At 45.9% G+C, this 20344-nt stretch overlaps 1 protein-coding gene across 1 annotated transcript; it reads left to right on the top strand.

Moving 5' to 3' along the window:
• Positions 1-509: 509 nt before the first annotated feature.
• On the top strand, positions 510-19942 carry KRTCAP2 (keratinocyte associated protein 2). Its single transcript, XM_086947388.1, has 5 exons — positions 510-625; positions 1915-2069; positions 14075-14138; positions 18977-19043; positions 19699-19942. The coding sequence occupies exons 1-5, from the start codon at positions 622-624 to the stop codon at positions 19817-19819; spliced, it is 411 nt and encodes a 136-aa protein (XP_086803514.1). The 5' UTR covers positions 510-621; the 3' UTR covers positions 19820-19942.
• Positions 19943-20344: the final 402 nt, after the last annotated feature.

The raw sequence follows: 20344 nt of genomic DNA, 5'->3' as shown, positions 1-20344 counted from the left end.
TTTTTATCCCCCACTTTGCTCTCCTGAATGTTGGCATGTATGCAACAGCAACCCAGTGCCATTAGCATAGACTTTACGAATCCTACCAAAAGCGAGTACCGCAACTTCACTTGAATAATGTTAATTTTATGTTTCCCCCATCCATACGCAGATGTCTACAATTGCGGTCTAAGTAACGCCGTCTAATGTAACCCATTCCAAGATGTCCGTCTGAAGCAGAAAATTAAACCACACGGTTATCCCATTCCAAGATGGCCGCATTCTAGATCTTGAAGGATTTTCTTCCAGCATCGAAGCACAAAGACAACAGTGCTGCGCGTACTCTTCCAATGTTATCTATGGCCATTTTGAGCAGTTGAGGCAGGAGCCGGTTCACCGCACGTTTTGATGCATTATTCACCTCTGCTCTCGTACCAAGCACTGCTCTGATGTAGCAACTGAATTAACCGGAAGCTCTATTCCGACAGTCTGTCTTGACTTCCGTCTGGGTTTGTAGTTCCACGTCCTCTCTTTCTGCAGTGCTCAATGATCCCCCCTAGTGTTGCGCATGCGCGCTCTATAGTTTGAAGTTTGGTGTCGTGTCTCTTCATATTTGGAGGCAGGCAAGGAGCGGTGGGAGCAATGGGTGAGAGGGGGCACAGGGGGAATGGGCGAGGGTACAGGCGAAACTGGACTGTGGGTTCAAGCGTGTGAAAACAGGGGCTGCGGGTCATAAAGGGGGAGCTGGAGAAGTGCATGGGTGAGAGATCAGGTATCAAAGTGAAATTAATTAGATGGGGGGCGTGGGCGAAAACATTTGTCTGCACCCACTTTCCAACGCAACTGTAAATGGCTAGCTTAAAGGGTACACGTAGAGCCATTGAAAGGGGCGGCTCTAGTTGTCTGCTAATTGATCTGCTGATGGTTGGCATTTTATTTTTGTATTTTTAAAAACTTGCCATTGTATTCCGTTGTTAACCAAAACCATATTTATGCTAATCAATACGGAGTGAATTGAAAGTGTTTGTGTCAACAGGGAGCGAATGTTGCAACAGGGAAGGGAGTGTGTGAATCGGGTCAGGTGTACACATTGGAAAACTGAGAGCATGTGAGAATGGGCACACTTTGGATTGCTTGTGAAGGATTCATAGAAAGGCATAAGCAAGAAAAACATACGTTAACAGGCTGTCTGGTGTTAACAGTCGACTGGTGGGTCTGATCGTAGGTTTGCTCACATTATCTCTTGTGCATGTTTTCCTTTTCTAAAATATAGATTTTATCCAGTGTGTGCAAAGCAAATGAAAATATATTTTTCCATTACACTGCAAAGGTGAATACTAACTCGTATTTCTTTGAGAAATCCAACCTATCACGCTTGGAAACAATTTTACCTATTTGCAGCAAACGAGTTATATGGGCATAGCTAAGATGGGTGTAAGGCATGTCATTGATGAAGCAGCGGCATGCATGGGCAACAGAGGTCAAAGGGCAGGACATAAACAGGAGTCAGTTAGACACTAATATGAAAAGAGTTGGCAACATTTATAGAGGGGCATGGGTGAGAGGATGAATACAGGTGGATCTAATGTATGAGAGCGAGTATGGGTAAGGTAGGACATGTTGTGGAGGTTCCAGATGATGATTGTGTGAGCTAGAACAGGACAGTGGACAAGAGAGAGCATGTTGTGGAACAGTCTATTTACATTAGCTCTGGATGGCTAGTGAATGTGTGTTACAACCAAAATGCATCCTGGGTGCTTCACTTAAGTACATTTTGGAATGGAAGAAAGGCACAGACCAGATGTAAGGTGCCTAGTTATGCACTTACATCGAGAAGGACCAGGTCCTACTATAATATTAGCACCAATTTGTTGCAAAAAGCCATTGATATGTCCTATAAAGACTGTTAAGCTGATATCTTTCCTTTTGTCCCAGCGGTGGGTACAGGGACATCACTGGCTCTCTCGACTCTCCTCTCAGTCCTGCTCTTCGCAGGGATGCAGATGTACAACAAGCAGCTGGCATCCACGGAATGGTTGACAATTGTGGGCGGCTTGCTGGGATCCGGTCTCTTCATATTTTCGTTGACTGTATCCTTTGGTAGTTCAAATGGACATCTGTGGACAACAGACTGGTCTAGTGTTATTTAGTTTTGTTTGAAGGGCAAATCCAACCTTTGTGACGAGATGGGTAAGTTAGTAAGAATGAAATATGCTTTTCTCTTTTGCCTACTCCTGAGCTGTTAACCTCCTTCTTATTTATGAATGGTAGGAGTCGCTTTTATTGTATATCCTCATATTTTCCTACATTACAGCTCCTCCTTGTGTGATGAATACAATTTCCAACCTGTTGTGTTTTTTATTCCAATGTAAATTGTTGAGTTACATGTAAACCATCCAATTACCTTAGGGTGCTAGAGCATGGTATAAGAATATTAAATAAGAAATAAATTAAAACTGCACCAGTGAGGTAAAGGGGTAAATAATGGTGGCATGTGGTGGGGAGGATTGATTGGTCAACCTAGAAGGCCTTTTAAGTGAATGTGATAGTGATGGAGCGGTAATTTCTTCTGGTAATTTCTCAATGCAAAACCCTCATGCTACCTCTAATTTACCGCTCAAAAGGTGTTGGGCCCTTCACACCATGTATTACCTTCAGGAGATTTTAAATAAAGATGAACAGTCAAAATACAATTATTATTGTAAGCCAATAAAGAGAGTTGTTGATTATTTTAAAGGGTTATTTTCTAGTCAAAAGTTAAGTTTTCTCTGACAGTTTATTCTTTAGTAAAATATCAATCAGGTTACAGAATTTGGAAAACAGAAAAAATAGCATTAATACAGAACATATTACAGTTTGCATATAAGCATTACATAAAGGAATGTGGCGCAAAATGTCATTCAAAATTCTTAAAGAGTTTCTAAGAAAAAATATAGTCTTGCAAGGCTAATCAAAAATCTCCCATTAAGAGAAATAAATGCATAAGTCAAAAAAAAATATTTTCAGACCTAATTAATTAGTCAAAGCATAACTTAAAGTTTAGCATCTAATTCTATTTAATCAGCTGTTCTTCTGCATCTGTCTGTGTCTAAAGAGCAAGCAGGGAGTGAGATAGCCCCTCCTTCACCAGACCTCAAAGGAATGCGCCTGCAGTGCCAAGATATGACGTGGAAACAAGAACCCTCCCCCTGACTCTCCTCGGACACCCATGCACCCGTGACGATCTCGTACCTAACCCATAGGATGTCTGGCCTTATCTGTTCCTTCTCTCAAGAGCTCACACACCCCTAATGAGCCTAGAAGCCAGCTGAGCTGAGAAAGCCAGCCCCTCCTCCGGAGAGGTAGTATTTATACACAAAATTTTGGCAGACTACACAAAATGTTGCATTTCAGGAAAACCTGTACGTTGATTGTTCAGTCATGATGGCATGAGTTCTCACCACCCTGGCGCATTCTAAAACCCTGACCTTATCACTTTTAACAAAAGTAGCATACATGAATAATACATTTGCAACATTTACTAGGAAAAATGTTTCTATAGTTCCTTCCTGTCACAGAGCAGCAGGACGGATACTTTAGTTAGCTGGTATATTGGCACAATCACAAGAATGTACAGTTCAAGCTGTCCTTGACTCCTTTAGGAAAGCTGGTACAGTCTGCGCATGCTCTCTTCTCTTTCAAAGCAAGCCATGGGCCTTGCTGGTTTCACAGGCAGCCATTTAATGGTAGGCCCCAAAATAAAAGAAACACAAAGATATTATTAATTTCATGTAAATCAGCCTATTATGTTTTCCAACTCCATACTAATACTCTTTATAAATGTTTACATAGCCAAGCTACTAGTGTAAAGCAGCTTGTCTATTATTTATGACAACATGCAAAAATGTGCAATGTGCAAAATAGCATTTTCATGCTGTAGTGTACATTTTCAACAAGTCAAAGTCTCTTAAGACAGAAATAGTGAATGTAGATTGCATGGGATGAGCTGGAAAGAGAGAAACATATTCTATTAATCTTCAAAGCTAAAAAGGCCACTTTTCTCTACATTGCAAAAACACATGTTAATTCAGCAAAAGCATTTCAGACTAAATAGGCCTCACTTTCATGTTTTTCATGGGCCATGTTTTTAACTTGCACCAAATGTGTGTGGCAATTTAAATGCAGTCTGTCTGAAGCACAAAAATGAAACAATGCCTGACTGCAGATGAAATCTGCTCCATCAATAGTGTATGGAAAGGGCTACATATTAGTGGTTTTGTAGTTAAAAATACATCTTATTTTGGTGTTCACACAATTTCATTCTCTCATCCCCTTCCAAATGGTTCTGGGTTAGTGAGAGATTATGACAAGTAACCTCATAGGGTACATAATCAGCCCTGCACAACTGGGAAGGTGGTGCATCGACTTAAGCATGCACTCATGCAGGTTACCAGCTTGATTCTTTTCGGTGCCATTTGTGATACACCTGGGTAAAAAATCAACTTATTTTCCTTATGGGTATGTATGGGTTCTGGTTAGGGTCATTTTGTGAGTTTTTATCTCAATGCCCACCAGCATTTCTTTGGGTGGGGGGCTTAATTTCTCCTCAACAAACTTTTATTCAAAGCAAGAGAGAGAAAATACATAAAAGGGGAAAGAAGGAAGAAGAGAAAGATGGAAAACAGTGATAATGGGAAAGGTGGGGGGGATGAAAAAGAGCCTGTAAGAGTGAGATAATTATGCAGGAAGCGTCTGGTGGTGGAGTAGTCAAAGTCAAGTCAAAAACAGCTTTATTCGATTTTGATAATACAAATCATAAAAGCACAGTAAGATAATAAATATACATTTACATCGTTTAGTCATTCTATGAATGGAATTGATTAGGTTTAAAAAAAAATACAATAAAAATACAAACATCAGAAGAAGGGAGAGTCGCAATGATATTTACAGGGTTATATTTAATTAATTCATGGTAATCCTGGATTTAATTATAGATTTAAAAAAAGATGAGACAAGGTACATAATTAGTTCGTCTTCCAGCATTTGCAATTTCAACAAAGCGGTCCTACATTGCCTTAGACCCCAATTTTTAGGTTTTGCCTGGCGAAAAGATGCGCTCTGCGCATCTTTTTCGCGCAGGCGAAAACCTAATGAGAACTGTAGTGTGGGTTTGGGTCGGCCCTCGTCATTTATTGGCTAGCTCCATAAATGGAGCATAGCCATTGGACGAGGGGCCTGTCCGTCAATGCCGGACCAGATTCGGGGGCGTTCCCGAGATTCTTTGGCTTTTGCCGACGTCACGCGACGTCAGCCGAAAGCCGGGAACGCCCCCGAATCTGGTCCGGCATTGCCGGCACCTCCCTTGCTGCTCGGGACGGGTCTCCTTATTATGCCCAGGTCTGGAGGTGAGTGACCTTCCCCCTCCCTCCCTTCCTCCCCCTCCCTCCCTCCCTCCCTTCCTCCCTTCCTGCTCGATCCCCGCCCGGGGGTTTCTTCAGCCAGCCGGCCAATCCTAGCGCGGCCGGCCGGAAGTGCCCGCCCCCCCCGCCGCCCGGGGGAAGAAGGAAGACGGCGGCCCAGAAGAAGTATGGCGGCCCACTCGGGGCTCCCGTGGCCTGCCTGGAGGGAGCCCCGGAAGAAGCGGAGGACGTTGCCGGTCTCCCATGCTGAAGAGGGAGACCGGAGAAGTCAACAGATTGCCGCCGTCGCAAGGAGCCCCCCGGCGGCGGGGGGGCGGACCGGAGAGCGCGGTGAGCACAGAGCAGGCAGAGCGGGGCAGTGTTGCTGAAGATTGCCGCCTTCCTGCTCCGGTGTCTCCCGCCGTCCGTGTCCTCTCCCGCCCCCCTCCCCCCGTCCCTCTCGATGAACTGCTTCTTCCGTTATTGATCGCGCACTCCACGCCTGTCTCTCTGTCTGTGTCAATGAGCCTGTCTGCAGAGGTATGCCGGGTAGTTCTGCTGGGTATGTTACCGGGCCCTCTCAGTTCTTTATTCTGTGCCATGGGGCCCTTGGTATTGGTTGAGGTACTGGGTGTAATCTGCCCTTTAATAGGAAGTGTTGGACAAAGTGTGCACTACTGGGTGTTGTGTCACTGTGCTACGCACTGCTTTCTATTCAATAAACTATGCAGTGGGTGTGATGCTGTGGCCTGCTTGTGTTGGCAGTACAACAGGGCGATGCATATTCTTTGTGGTGCTTAAATATGGGAGTGGGTGTTCTCTAGGCTAGTCAGTGATGCGCTGGGTGATCTTGCCAGTAGGGTGCTGTTTTTTTAATTCTTCTTCTTTTTTTAATATAAATTATTGTCCAGGGATGTGGAGCCCTCGACATTCCGGTTCCCTGGGTGTATCCTGTGAGTGGCGAGTTTTCTCCTGGGACACTCCGTATAGTGCTGAGTGCCTGTTATTCATTGAGCCACCTTACGCAGCGCCGTAGGGTGCTAAGAATCCTTCATGGTGTTCTGGGGTGCTGCCTGGGTGTTTTAGTGGAGTGCTTGTTTTCGGTGCTGGGTATTCCCAGTGCCCGTGCTGTGGGTGATTGCTCGGCTGTGAAGTGGAGTTTTTCTTCCAGTCTACACTGCATACTGCTGGATAATTGTATTTCACGCGTCTCGCTCTGGAATTTTCTGCACGTCTTGGGTCTTTGTTTTTTCAGGGCCTTGCTCGATATTGCTTTTTCGGGTCTGGGGATTGACAGCACGGCTGTCAAACACACATATACATACAGTAGGCTATGCATCCTCCCCTTTCAGCCATTGGCTTTCCTCGACCAGTCTCGTTCAGCCATTGGCTTGAGGTTTTCGTGGCTCAGTCAAATGTGCTATTCAAATCAAGCGTTTGCATTGAACTAGGGACCCAGGGGACTAGTTTACAACTGTACACTTTTCTGCCTCTCCTCGGGAGGGGGAGGGGGGGGGAGGGGGGATGTTGTTCCCTCCTGTGTTTCTCTCTGTTATGTGCTGACGCTGTTTTGCACATTAAAACCAGTTCTGCTGGCTTTGCCAATGCTTATATCTGGCTGCAGAGATCTTCTCTCATCAGTATGTCTAGAGAATAAGGGCCTTATGGGAGAGCACTACCTGTTACTTTGGCCCTGCCTGGGAGTACTGTCTGTTTCCGGCGTGGTTGTTAGTGTGTGTTTCTTCCTTCTTATTCCCTCTTTTTTTCACCATTCTATCCTCCCCATCCTTGTATTTCCTTGCTTTCATATTTTCCTATCTTTTAATTGTTCATATCCCTCCTTTTCTTCCTTCATCGCCTCCCTCTTTACAGTCACTCCAATACTTCACTCTTTCCATCCTTATCTCTTTACTCATCCACTTTGTTCTTTCTCTTATGTCCGACGTCATCCAGCAAACGTAGGTATTGGCTCTCATCTGGAGAATGTGCTAGCCTGGAAATCACCCGGGGGAAGGAAGAGGGGCGGGGGAGCAGCAGAACAAAACTTGTGATTTTGCTCATCTTCGCTTTTGCAGTAGGAAAGATGCTCTTTGCTTCAAACTGCCCCTTCCCTATTTCAGCTGAAAAAGAATATGAATCTAAAAAATGTGACCTTTTCTATTTAGATCACCTTATTTTTCTCGTTTTATCATGTCTATTAAGCCTTCTCAATCTCCAGAAAATCTTGCTTCATGTCAAACCTTTTCTTTGCCTCCTATTCCATTTGTAGGTCTGTGCAGTGCTTTGATGTCTCTCTTGAGGCCTGATTGCCATTATGTAAAAACTGAATAAATAAAATAATAAAAAGCAGTTGAGGCCAGAGAGGTTTAGGTAAAAGTCAGAAGTCTCTGGACCCAGGAGAAGCTCAAACCCGCGCAGAGAAACTGTAGAGGGTACTAAGGTATCAGTATGTGATGGGCTTCAGGACAATGTAAAGCACCTTGAGGTTGTCGCTTGTCTTACTTTAGTCTTGTGCAGAAACCACTGACGGACCCAGAGGTAGATTGAGTTTCCAGACGTGAAATATGTGTGCTCACTTGCTTGAGTGCCCAACGGTGCACGCAAGGCATCTAAGATCATGGAAGTTGGGGGGTTGTTGGGGGGAAGTTGGAAGCACTATAGTTCTCCACAGTCACCAGCTCAGCCATCCCAATGTACTCATGGGCGGCGTAGGTTTATGTTGGTCACATCATGTGTGAAATACTACCGTAGGACCGCGTGGGAATCAGTTTGACCATTTGCAAGGGACGTGACCCACTCCGCCAGCTTCTCAAAATGGGGGCATTAGTAAAAAAAATGTTAAGGACTTGTGATAAGTGTGCACCTGCTTTGAGAGTTGTGAAGGAGAGCTAATGAACTCACCCTGTACCATGGCAGCCTGCCCTCTCGCAGCCTGCCCTCTCGCAACCTGTCCTCTCCCAGCCTGCCCTCTCCCAGCCTGTCCCCTCCCTGCCCTTTCCCAGCCTGTCCTCTTCCAGCCTGTCCTCTTCCAGCCTGCCCTCTCCCAGCCTGTCCCCTCCATGACCTTTCCCAGCCTGTCCTCTCCCAGCTTGTCCACTTCCAGCCTGCCCTCTCCCAACCTGCCCTCTCCCAGCATGTCCTCTCGCAGCCTGTCCTCTCGCAGCCTGTCCTCTCGCAGCCTGTCCTCTCGCAGCCTGCCCTCTCGCAGCCTGCCCTCTCGCAGCCTGCCCACTCCCAGCCTGCCCACTCCCAGCCTGCCCACTCCCAGCCTGCCCACTCCCAGCCTGCCCACTCCCAGCCTGCCCACTCCCAGCCTGCCCACTCCCAGCCTGCCCTCTCCCAGCCTGCCCTCTCCCAGCCTGCCCTCTCCCAGCCTGCCCACTCGCAGCCTGCCCTCTCGCAGCCTGTCCTCTCGCAGCCTGTCCTCTCCCGGCCTGCCCACTCCCAGCCTGCCCTCTCCCAGCCTGTCCCCTCCCTGCCCTTTCCCAGCCTGCCCTCTCCCAGCCTGTCCCCTCCATGACCTTTCCCAGCCTGTCCTCTCCCAGCTTGTCCACTTCCAGCCTGCCCTCTCCCAACCTGCCCTCTCCCAGCCTGTCCCCTCCCTGCCCTCTCCCAGCCTGCCCTCTCCCAGCCTGTCCCCTCCCTGCCCTCTCCCAGCCTGTCCTCTCCCTGCCTGTTGTCGTGTCCCGGCGGCAGCAGGCAAGTGCGTGCACTGCGTCCCCGAAGTAACAGCCCTAAAGCAAGCAAGAAGTACGCCCCCCTCCCACCAATCCCTGTTAGGTAGTGGAAACTGTCCAAACTGGGGTGCAGACAGCCCCTCTCACCTTTCGGCCTGGTACCACTGCACCAGCCGCACTACTTCCCTACTGACCGTTCTCCACTTCAGCCCCGTCTAAATTACAATTCCTGCTTGTGAACCTTTTGCCTGCTTGTGCTTGTTTTCGTGACCCTGTTGCCTGCTTGTGCCTCCGTGTGCCCCTGTTGCCTGCTTGTGCCTCCGTGTGCCCCTGTTGCCTGCTTGTGCCTCCGTTTTCGTGCCCCTGTCGCCTGCTTGTGCCTCAGTTTTCGTGCCCCTGTCGCCTGCTTGTGCCTCCGTGTGCCCCTGTTGCCTGCTTGTGCCTCCGTTTTCGTGCCCCTGTCGCCTGCTTGTGCCTCAGTTTTCGTGCCCCTGTCGCCTGCTTGTGCCTCCGTGTGCCCCTGTTGCCTGCTTGTGCCTCCGTGTGCCCCTGTTGCCTGCTTGTACCTCCGTGTGCCCCTGTTGCCTGCTTGTACCTCCGTGTGCCCCTGTTGCCTGCTTGTACCTCCGTGTGCCCCTGTTGCCTGCTTGTGCCTCCGTGTGCACCTGTTGCCTGTTTGTGCCTCAGTTTTCGTGCCCCTGTCGCCTGCATGTGCCTCCGTGCCCCTGTTGCCTGCTTGTGCCTCCGTGTGCCCCTGTTGCCTGCTTGTACCTAGTCAAGTCAAGTCAAGTCAGAGAATTTGTATAGCGCACTACATACCCAGAGGGTCTCAAGGCGCTTAGAAAGGGGGGGGGAGGATTACTTGTCAAATATCCACGTTTTAAGTTGCTTTCTGAATGCTAGGTGGTTCTGGGTAAGGCGAAGGTAAGCGGGGAGTGAGTTCCATGTTTTAGCAGCCAGGTATGAGAAGGATCTGCCTCCCATGGTGGTCTTGTTGATGCGGGGTACAGTGGCGAGGGCTTGGCTGGAAGAACGTAGTTGGCGGGGGGGTGTAGAAGGACAGTCGTGAGTTGAGGCATTCTGGTCCGATGTCGTAGAGTGATTTGTGTGCGTGGGTTAGCAGTAGGAAAGTGATCCTCTTATTGACGGGTAGCCAGTGGAGGTCTTTAAGGTGCCCAGAGATGTGTTCGTTGCGTGGGATGTCTAATATGATCCTGGCTGAGGCGTTTTGGATTCGTCGAAGTTTCTTCTGGAGTTTAGCGGTAGTACCAGCGTAGAGGGTGTTTCCGTAGTCCAGTCGGCTCGTGACCAGAGCATGGGTGACTGTTTTTCTGGTTTCGGTGGGGATCCAGCGGAATGTTTTTTTGAGCATGCGAAGAATGTTGAAACAGGATGAGGAGACGGCGCTGACTTGCCTGTTCATTGAAAGTGAAGAATCCAGGATGACGCCTAGGTTCCGTGCGTGGTCTGTCGGGATGGGTGCTTTTCCAAGGGCTTCCGGCCACCAGGAGTCGTCCCATGCAGAGGGGGATGTACCTAAGATGAGGACTTCTGTTTTGTCTGAGTTCAGTTTCAGACGGCTTTGTTTCATCCATTCGGCAACTTCTTTCATTCCTTCGTGTAGGTTAGTTTTGGCGGTGCTGGGGTCGTTGGTGAGAGAAAGGATTAGTTGAGTGTCATCCGCGTAAGAGATGATGTTGAGGTTGTGTTGGCGGGCGATGGTCGCGAGGGGGCTCATGTATACGTTGAAGAGGGTGGGGCTGAGTGAGGATCCTTGTGGTACGCCACAGATGACTTCAGTGGCCTCGGACTTGAATGGTGGGAGGCGGACTCTCTGGGTTCTTCCGGTGAGGAACGAGGTGATCCATTCAAGTGCTTTTCCTTGTATTCCGATGTTATTGAGGCGTTGTAAAAGAGTGCTGTGGCAGACTGTGTCGAATGCTGCAGAGAGGTCGAGGAGGATGAGGGCGACTGTGTCTCCATTGTCCAGTAGAGTTCGAATGTCGTCTGTTGCTGCGATGAGGGCGGTCTCAGTGCTGTGTTTTGCTCGGAAGCCAGATTGTGAGGAGTCGAGGGATTTGTTGGCTTCGAGGAAAGCGGCGAGCTGGTTGTTGACAGCTTTCTCGATGACTTTGGCCGGGAATGGAAGGAGCGAAATGGGGCGGTAGTTTTTGAGTTCGGTGGGGTCCGCTGTGGGTTTTTTCAGAAGGGCGGTGAGTTCAGCGTTCAGACCTGTCTCCTCGGTTGACCACACTTCATGCCACAGTAAAATGGGGTCAAATTTTATTAGATCTGAAATGTAGTGTATGCCTTGTTCTTGATGGCACACAAACGTTGAGGTATTGCGGGGGACAGCTAATAAGTAACGAAGAAATTTATTTTTACAGAGCTGTATGGTACTAGTATCAGTTATTCCCCAAAGGCCTGCGCCATACATTGCAGTGGACACACATTTCGTTTTAAAGATGTCCATTAATACTGGAATCGGACATCCCCCAGTTTGTTTGCGAAACTTCGGACAGCCCCGATTGCTCTGCAGAATGCCAATTTTCTTGCCTCCACTGCCGAGGACCAGGTCCCCTTTTTGTTAAAATTAATTCCCAAATATGAGAATGTCTCTGCAGTGGCTATTTTGGAGTCTGAAAGAAAAATCTTGCATTTTAGGGTCTTCTTTGTAGAGCAGCACATGGTGAAGGTCTTGCTTATATTTATATTAAGGCCTCTATCACTCATGTACTGTGAAATATAGTCATTGATCTTTGGAGGCCAATTTGTGTCCTGGCCATAATTACTGCATCGTCTGCATATAGAAGTATGGGTACTGGGGAATTCTTAATTCTAGGATAATCTTACTGATCTTCCATAAGGTGGGATGCTACGCTATTTATATACAGATTAAATAGAAAAGGTGCTAGTATGCATCCCTGCCTTACCCCCTTTTGAATGTCAAATTTAGTGGTACATTCACCCTTGTTTCCGTACCTCACCCTAGCCCCAGCCTCCCTGTATAATTTTTTTTATAAAGACTAGCAGTTCAGATTCAACTCCTAATTGCCCTAATATGGACCACAATTTGTCGTGGTTCAAACAATCAAATGTCGAACTTAAATCTACGAAACATAAAAATAAGTTTTCTTTTTTGGCCATGGTGTACTTAGAAATTATCAACGCTAAATTCAAGCCTTGCTCCATGGTGCCAAGTCCGGCCCTGAACCCATGTTGAAATTGTGAGAACACGTCTTGATGTTCCACCCAGGTCTGCAGTCTGTTAAGTATGGCTCTCCCAGCGACCTTCATTAGTGAGTCCAATAAAGAAATTGGTCTATAACATTTTGGGTCGCCGCGGTCGCCTTTGAAAAAAATTTGAATCAATATGGCCTCTTGCCAGGTGTTAAAAAACCCGTTATTATTGCAGCTGTTTAAGACATTCGTTAAAAGTGGGGCCCATAATTCTAAATTAGATTTATATACGTCTAACGGCACCCCGTCCGGTCCCGGGGCTTTCCCGGCAACACTATTATTAATGGCCAGTTGTACTTCTAGTAAAGAAAATTTAACATTAAAGGGGAAGGTTTTTTGTACCGTGTCCGGAGCTCCAAATGTTTGTTCGGTGCTCTCAGTCTCATTTAGGGCATCTGCCTTGTAAAGCTGTCTAAAACAACTGGGAAGGTGGTGCATCGACTTAAGCATTCACTTATGTAGGTTACCAGCTTGATTCTCTTCGGTGCCATTTGTGATACACCTGGGTAAATCCACTTATTTTCCTTATGGGTATGTATGGGTTCTGGTGAGGGTCATTTTGTGAGTTTTTATCTCAATGCCCACCAGCATTTCTTTGGGTGGGGGGCTTAATTTCTCCTCAACACACTTTTATTCAAAGCAGGAGAGAAAATACATATAAGGGGAAAGAAGGAGGAAGAGAAAGATGGAAAACAGTGATAATGGGAAAGGTGGGGATGAAAAAGAACCTGTAAGAGTGGCGATAATTATGCAGGAGGCGTCTGGTGATGGAGTAAATAGGCATAAGGTTAAATCAAGGCTACGCAGCTTTGCTACTCCACACCTCAACCTTCGATGGCACCAGCCGCGGTCTTCTTAATTAATCTCTAGGCCTCCGCATATATTCTTTTACAAATTAGGCAGATAAAAACACAAATTAAATAGGTAAGTATATAGTTTCAGAGACTGTAAATTGGATATTATTAATTTTAGTCACTTGTTTAAAGATCGTAAGCATTGTGATATGAAGCTCTGCATCATACTCGATGAAAGGTTGTTTGCAAAAGAGCCCTCCATTGGGCCATCTTTTCTCTTCTAAATCCTTCAAAATAAGAATGTGTATATTTTAGAGTTCAGAGATTAACCCACCGAACTGGAATCATATTTTCTTTCTCTTACTTTCAGTTTGTGTTTGTTGGAGCCTTACTGGTGCTTTGCTTTAAGCTATCACGTGAGGCAATCCTAAGAGTCTGGCTTAAAATTAGAATTGGGACAGATTTGCAGTGTCCTCACCCTCTCTGTTCTCAGTAGTGAAATTCCCCTCCTGTTCCCGCATACCAGGCTAGGAATGGTCTGTGTGAAAAGAACTCCTATTGTTCAAGTTCAAAGAAAGCCTAATGGGTTCAGAGAAGCCATTGACTAACCCACTTTAAGTACTGTTATGAAGGAAGACCCCTATCGCTTTATTCTGTAAATAACTTCTACTACAGGACCTCTAGCTCTAATTGGAAACCTCAATACTATGTTGAGAACAGTTTTGTGTTTTTGACAAGTCTGATTACTCTCTCCTTGGTGGCAGGAAACTAAGACAACCATGTGACGTTTACAGTGACTTCGTAACTAAAATCTTACATCTTACATGCTGAATTTATTTTATGCTGTGGTGGATGTGGAGTTTGTGTTAAGGTTGAAACAAGATGGTGCAGCCTTTATTAGACAAAGGCGAGTATTGAAAATGCACAGTGTTATAAAGTGTAGCGTATGCATTAGTGTGTACAGAGGCATTGTTCTGTGGATGTTTCCTTTAACTCACTTTTTCAGGCCTTCAACAATCTCGAGGTTCTTGTCTTTGGGAAAGGATTCCAAGCAAAGATTTTCCCTGAAGGTACGTTTTTTTCCCCCAAGGTTTTCCCATTTATTTAAATCCATAGTCACATGATAATGTGTTACCTGGAGCCGCTGAAACACAGTATAGATGCACTGAGGCAGATTCCCTCTGTATAATGGCCTTTGACTGGCTCTATCGGAGGAATTATGTAGATCAGTAGTTTGGCACAGCGTTCCATGCCTCCTCACTGGAGATCGCTTGTACATATTGGTGGCTTTATTGGGATAACACTACATGGCCTCCTGTGACTTGCTTCTTGAGAATGTATAATTTTTTGTGGACACATTCAAGCTTCCAGAGGATCCAGTGCCTCAGTTCTGTGGCCGACTGTCATCCCGTATGACGCAACCCCTTATTTTGGTATAGCTTCAACATTTTATTCCTTCACTGTATCACTTCACGTGCATCCGTGCATTAGATTCTGACATTTGTTCAATAGCATGAAGTTTAGTGAAGTAGCAATAGCTGACAGGAGTTTAGCTTGTAAGATGCTGACCTCATGGCCGACGGATGCTGCCCAATATGATTCACAGAGGACATAACTCCTGATTGGAAGAGGTGACTCAGGCAGTCTTGATATAAAACCTAAGCAGTAAACCTGCACATACTGCAGCCCTTGTTAAAGCTACCCATGCTATGTAGCAGGACGAATGACTCTAGCTTCTTCTGACTGCAGCATCATTATTCTTTAACACAAATTTATTAGCCCAGGATGTTAAGTGACTAAGGCTTTGTCGCATCTTTAATGAGCTGTGGTACCATTGATCTTTGACGGAACTCTCCGAGATTCAAATCTTTCATGCGCCCTTATTAAATAAAAGAACAACACGCAGATCAACACAGAAAGAAAGAGACTTGGATATTTATAATAGTCATTCAATAATTTGTTTTTGAATTAAACTTGGATATTGCCTGGAAGGCAGCCAGCGTCCTCCCTTTTGCAGCTACTTGAATAATTCTGTGTGAGTTAAACCACGTGAATAAAGAAACCTCAAATCATACTGGACCCTCCGCATGAAAAAGGATTTGATTTTAAATGTAATTGAGATGTTGCTTTTGAATGAGTGGCTTGCAAATTTTTATATAGCAAGTTGAAGATGTTCACCTGTGGCACATTCTTGGATTATCAGATTCCTAACACTAAATATTTTGCTGCTGTGGCACCAGACTGGCATGTTTATACCTTTTCAGTTCCAGTTCTATTTATCTGCTGCCTGCTACACAATCTACCATGACATTCTGCTACAACAACTTTGCAAGATTGGCATTGATTGGACCGCGCTTAAAGGTTGTAATCCTTTCTCGAAGGTAGATCTCAAGTCCTCTTTGGTCTGCAGCTTTTTCAACCCAAACACCCTAGATATCCTAAGGGTTCCTTTTTGTCAACTTATTTATTGATTGCCTACATGTCTCCTCTTGTTTCTTTGGTCCACTCCTTCAGTTTGCATCTCTATACCTTTGCTGAATACAGTCTGCTTATTTTTAAGCTGAGAGCCTACGCCTCAAACATTTTGCCCGTACAGAAATGTCTGTTCCTCGGTTTGTGCCAAAATTGCCTCAAATAAAATAGTATTTTTTGATGGTGGGTCCTCATTGTCTAACACCTCTTTCCTCCCTTCAGCCCAGTGTATGTGGCAACTGCCCTTCAGTATCTAAATTTATCCAAAGCTTGGGGGAGAAGATTAACACCACCATTCAAGTAGATAATCAAGCCTCTTTTCAAGAAACCCAATGCTGATCCTTCTGAATTGAAGAATTGTTGCCCCATTTCACTTCTCCCTGCCCCGCAAAAATCCTAGAGAAATTCATAAAAACACAGAGTTGATGAACTATTTTGAATCTCATGAGATCTTAGATCAGTCTCAAAATGGTTTCCGTGCCGCACCAAGTCCGCCCTTACTGCTGCCACTGATCACATCCGCATGCAGGTAGACCAGGCTGGCTCGGTAGTGCTGATTCTGCTCGATCTGTCGGCTGCTTTTGACACCGTTTCCTCTAATCGGATGGTCCAACATCTGCGAGAGGTGGGAGTCTTGGGAAAGGCCTTGCAGATCCTCCACTCCTTCCTAACAGGGAGAACAAATATCGTTAGCTGCGGGTTTTAGATCTAAGGCCTTCAGTTTACCCTGTGGCGCTCCCCAGGGCTCATCTCCGAGTCCTGCCCTCTTTAATGTGTATGTGAACCCGCTGGCCGAGCTGGTAAGATCCTTTGGGTTTCAGGTGATTTCATATGCAGATGAAACACGTAGATCATTGCTTCTAACTCCAATGATCTGCAGTCAGTAGCAGGAAAATGTAACAGTGCATGGCCAGCACTATCGGGTCGATGCAGAATAAATCCCTTAAGATCAATTCAGAGAAAACTGAGGTCCTAGTTTTTGGTCCACAGACCTCAATCTGGTCGAACGCCTGGTGGCGGGCAGATTGCGGTCCCCTCCCTGTTCCGGTTAGGACAGTTAAAAACCTGGGGGTCATTTTTTTACGAGGTCCTTAACTTCGAGTCTTAGGTCGGCCGCACTGTTAGCACCTGCTCCTATATTCTGAAAACTCTCAGAAAGGTGCTCCCGTATATTCCAGCAGCACTGCATCGACACACCATCATTGCACTAGTCACTTCCCGGCTCAACTACTGCAATGTCTTGTACCTTAATTTCAGCACAACCTCCCTGAACAGGCTTCAGGTCGACCAAAACGCGGCTGCCAGGCTGATCTTTAATATCCCTAAATGGCAGTCAGCAAGGGAGGGGCTTCGTACTCTGCATTGGCTCCCTTCAAAGTCCTGTGTATTGTCTACGAGGCCTTGCATAGCAAAAGCTTGCAGCAGCTGAAAACCTTATTTCAATGGTACATGCCTGGGAGGACTCTGAGATTTTCCTCCCAGAAAAAACTATTCTCCCCCAAATTCCGCAAGGCCAGATGGGACGGACGCTCCTTCTCTGTGGTGCCCGCAAAACTCTGGAATACCCTGCCCTCCTCAATCTCTTGCAGAATCGCTCCCGATGTTCAGAAAGCTTCTGAAGACTTAGCTTTTCTCAAACATAGTCAGCAGCTCTGCATTCTCCTTTCTCTCCTCGTCCGTCCTGCGCCTTGGCACCCACGGGTATTAGTGCGCTTTAGAAATCCTCATCCTATCCGAAGTGCCATCATCTTGTTTTTGTTCACCTCTGACCGCTTTGTTTCATTTTACCATACCTCTCTACTAATCCCAAAGTTAAAGATATTTCAGGGGTGAAATGTTGAAGACTCGCTGATTGAACAGCAAGTCTTTGCTGTCAGATAGTCTTCGGTCGAGCAAGATTCTGTTCAGCAACGAGTAATTTAAAGTTCCTTAATTGACTCCCAACCCAAAATCACATCACTTTTGAAGTACTTTGTATTATAGCGGGCCTTCTCCCTTATTTTTCACACAAAGACTTCCCCGTTTCTTCCTCAGAAGGGCTCCATTTTCTGTTGCACGTTCCTATTTTTCACAAAGTGCAGTTTGGCAGTGTCTGCTCCCATATTATGGCACAATCTGCCCAAACATCTTCAGCTTTGTAATGATCCTCTTTCGTTTAGTGAGCGACTAAAAGCTTTTTTTGTTTTAATAATCAGTTACTTTATTTAATACAGTTCTTTACTTAATCACCAGGAAGCCTACGGGTGGCAGTTGCGCTCTATAAATACAATTTAACATAACTTAAAATTCGCGGGTTTCCAAATCTCGGGAATTTGTACCTCTAGATTGTCTCCTCCCATGCATGTGAAACACTGATGCCATGTGGTAGAATGCAACATAACTATTCTGCATTGAGACAATTTAACAATACCTATTTTTGTTTCTGACCTGTGCAGAAAGTGAATGAAAACATTTCATACTTTCCTGTCACTAGGTTGGAGAGCCCTTTATCCAAGGTTTAATTAAAGCTAGTCAAATTAATATTTCTAGGTTAATAAGGCAGGACTTATTTCCTTGTGCCTTTTCTCTTGAGACCTCCATGGGTGTTCAATTCCTACTGAAACACTTTCTGGACTCTCTGACTACAAGTATTAGCCCTCTGGTCTGTTATCCAGAAGGCTTTTGGCTTACTTCGCTATTGGAATGGTTGCAATATGGCAAATAACTTCCTGAAGTAATTGTACACAGTGCAAGTCCAACATGTGTGTCTCAGTTTCAATCAAACATTTTCTCTGCTGTTAGCTAACGTTTTTTGTAGCCACACCATCCGTTTTTCTTTATAACACTGCAATATTTCCCGACAGTTGTGTAACCAGATGCCTTTCTGCCATTGAATGATTTATATAGCTTAATTTCAGTGGCGGCTGCTTTGGAAATGTAGTGGTAGGGCATGGGGCTAGATTAAAAAACCACTTTCCATGAAGAGCTGCCACCTCGCCTCTGTCTTTTTCTCCTCTCCCTGCAGCACTGAAGCACATAGGCTCCCAGACTCCCCTAGCCAATCATGACGCATGTCACCAGCATCACAGCAGCTTCTTGATTGGTCTGGGCGCCCTGGTTCGGCACTCATACAAGAGCTGGGAGCCTGTGCATGTTCTCCACCCGGCTGTGCAATACAGATGGGTGGAAAATATGCTAAGTATGCATGACACTTAAGTGCAGATTCTACCACTGCTCCTACCTCTCTCTGTGAAACAGCCCGTACCTGCCCTAACCTGGTTTGGACTCCTTACAGGAAAATAAACTGATAATAACGTAGCGTTATTTACGTCGCGTTAGTAGGATTTGATTTGAGGATTAGCCACTGCTTAATTTCCTGCCCATGTCTTGTTTGGTGTTTAATGCTTAACCTGTTTGCATCAGTCTGGTCTAATGGCTTTATTTTGTTTTCCTACAGTTCTCGTCTGCTTGCTCCTCTCTCTCTTCGCCTCAGGACTCGTTCACAGAGTCTGCGTAACCACCTGGTAAGTGCTGGACACACCAGCAAAATAAGGGCAGCTGCAAATGAGAATGCATATGTACTGGTAGCAGAACGCGCTATGCTGGAGTCTCTGAGCAGATAGTTGCATTGTGTAAGTTGTGACTTTTTAGAGTTTTTTTTTATTTTGGATGGCCCCCTGACCCTACATGATCTTCCCTCTAGAACAAGAAGTTAGTTTTGCCTGACCAGTCACTTCTTGGCCCAGAAGGTGCCTCGTGTGATTGCATCCAACGTCACAACCCCTGCTACGCCACCTCATCTTGAGTACCACTCCGCTATGAATAGTCGTTAAGCCCATTTTCAAAACCAGTACTGGCATCCGCACATATCTCATGGGTGGTGTGAAATGCTTGCAAGAGTTGTAGCGAGTCCGTGATTGGTACGTTTAGTGTACAGCCTGTGTTTCGCATGTTATATTGGAAAAGGTCACAGATCAGCGTTGTGCTGGTGTGTAAGCTTATAGTGTATGTAGTCGACGTTGTGTGGACCTGATCCACTTTACAACTTCAAGCCACAGCATACTCTGCAAACTTTAATTGTAATATTTTTAAAATGTCTAACTGTAGTATACGAAATGCATTGTCTGAGGAGGTGATTTCCAAGTCTTAAAACCCCTTTTGATCTGTTTCTCGCCGCAGCTTTCTCTTCTCCCTCTTCGACTTGTACTACATAAACAAGATTTCCTCTGGACTCTACCAGTCTGTTGTTCCCGCACTGACTCCTGCCAAAGTCATCCTCAAAGGCAAGAAGAGAAACTGATCCCATAGGCATCTGCTGCTCACCCCCAAGCGGGGAACATCACAACATTCCTCGCAGTGTATAAGCATCCCGTGCTGTTGTCTGGACTCTTGCACTGACCAATAAAGGATTTTGTCTTTCGTACCTATTGTGAACACTTTGCTTGGCTCTTCCTGGATATTATTTTACTGCTGTCTGGAAACATACTACTGGAATGGCTGGTTTTAAACTGTGCAGGGCTGATGAACCATGCACTCTTAGTTTGATCTTTTGTGTAGTTGGGTGGGCAAAGATGCACGCGATCCAATTGTAACACAGAAGTGCACGGTTTAGGGTGCGTGGTTAGATCTGGGTAGGTCATCAACTTGAAACAATTGCCAATGAAGGTGAAGCTTATTGACCAAAAGGTCCAAAAGTAAGACTAGTATCAGGTCATAATGATGGGCCTGGTGCAATGCAGCTTTTATTAGAAGCAAGGGCTCCTCTGTAGTCTCAGATTCCCAGTGAAGATGACACCACCCATGAACTGTAGGGCGGCGTCCCCCT

The sequence above is a fragment of the Lissotriton vulgaris genome, chromosome 12 (assembly GCF_964263255.1).
Source record: "Lissotriton vulgaris chromosome 12, aLisVul1.2, whole genome shotgun sequence".
NCBI lineage: Eukaryota > Metazoa > Chordata > Amphibia > Caudata > Salamandridae > Lissotriton > Lissotriton vulgaris.
This window is presented reverse-complemented; position numbering and strand designations above follow the sequence as displayed.

Excerpts from the sequence above, each read along its gene's own strand:
- KRTCAP2 (XM_086947388.1), top strand. Across the intron at positions 2,070-14,074 it reads TCTTCATATTTTCGTTGACT|GCCTTCAACAATCTCGAGGT; the intron begins GTATCCTTTGGT and ends TCACTTTTTCAG. Across the intron at positions 14,139-18,976 it reads AGCAAAGATTTTCCCTGAAG|TTCTCGTCTGCTTGCTCCTC; the intron begins GTACGTTTTTTT and ends GTTTTCCTACAG.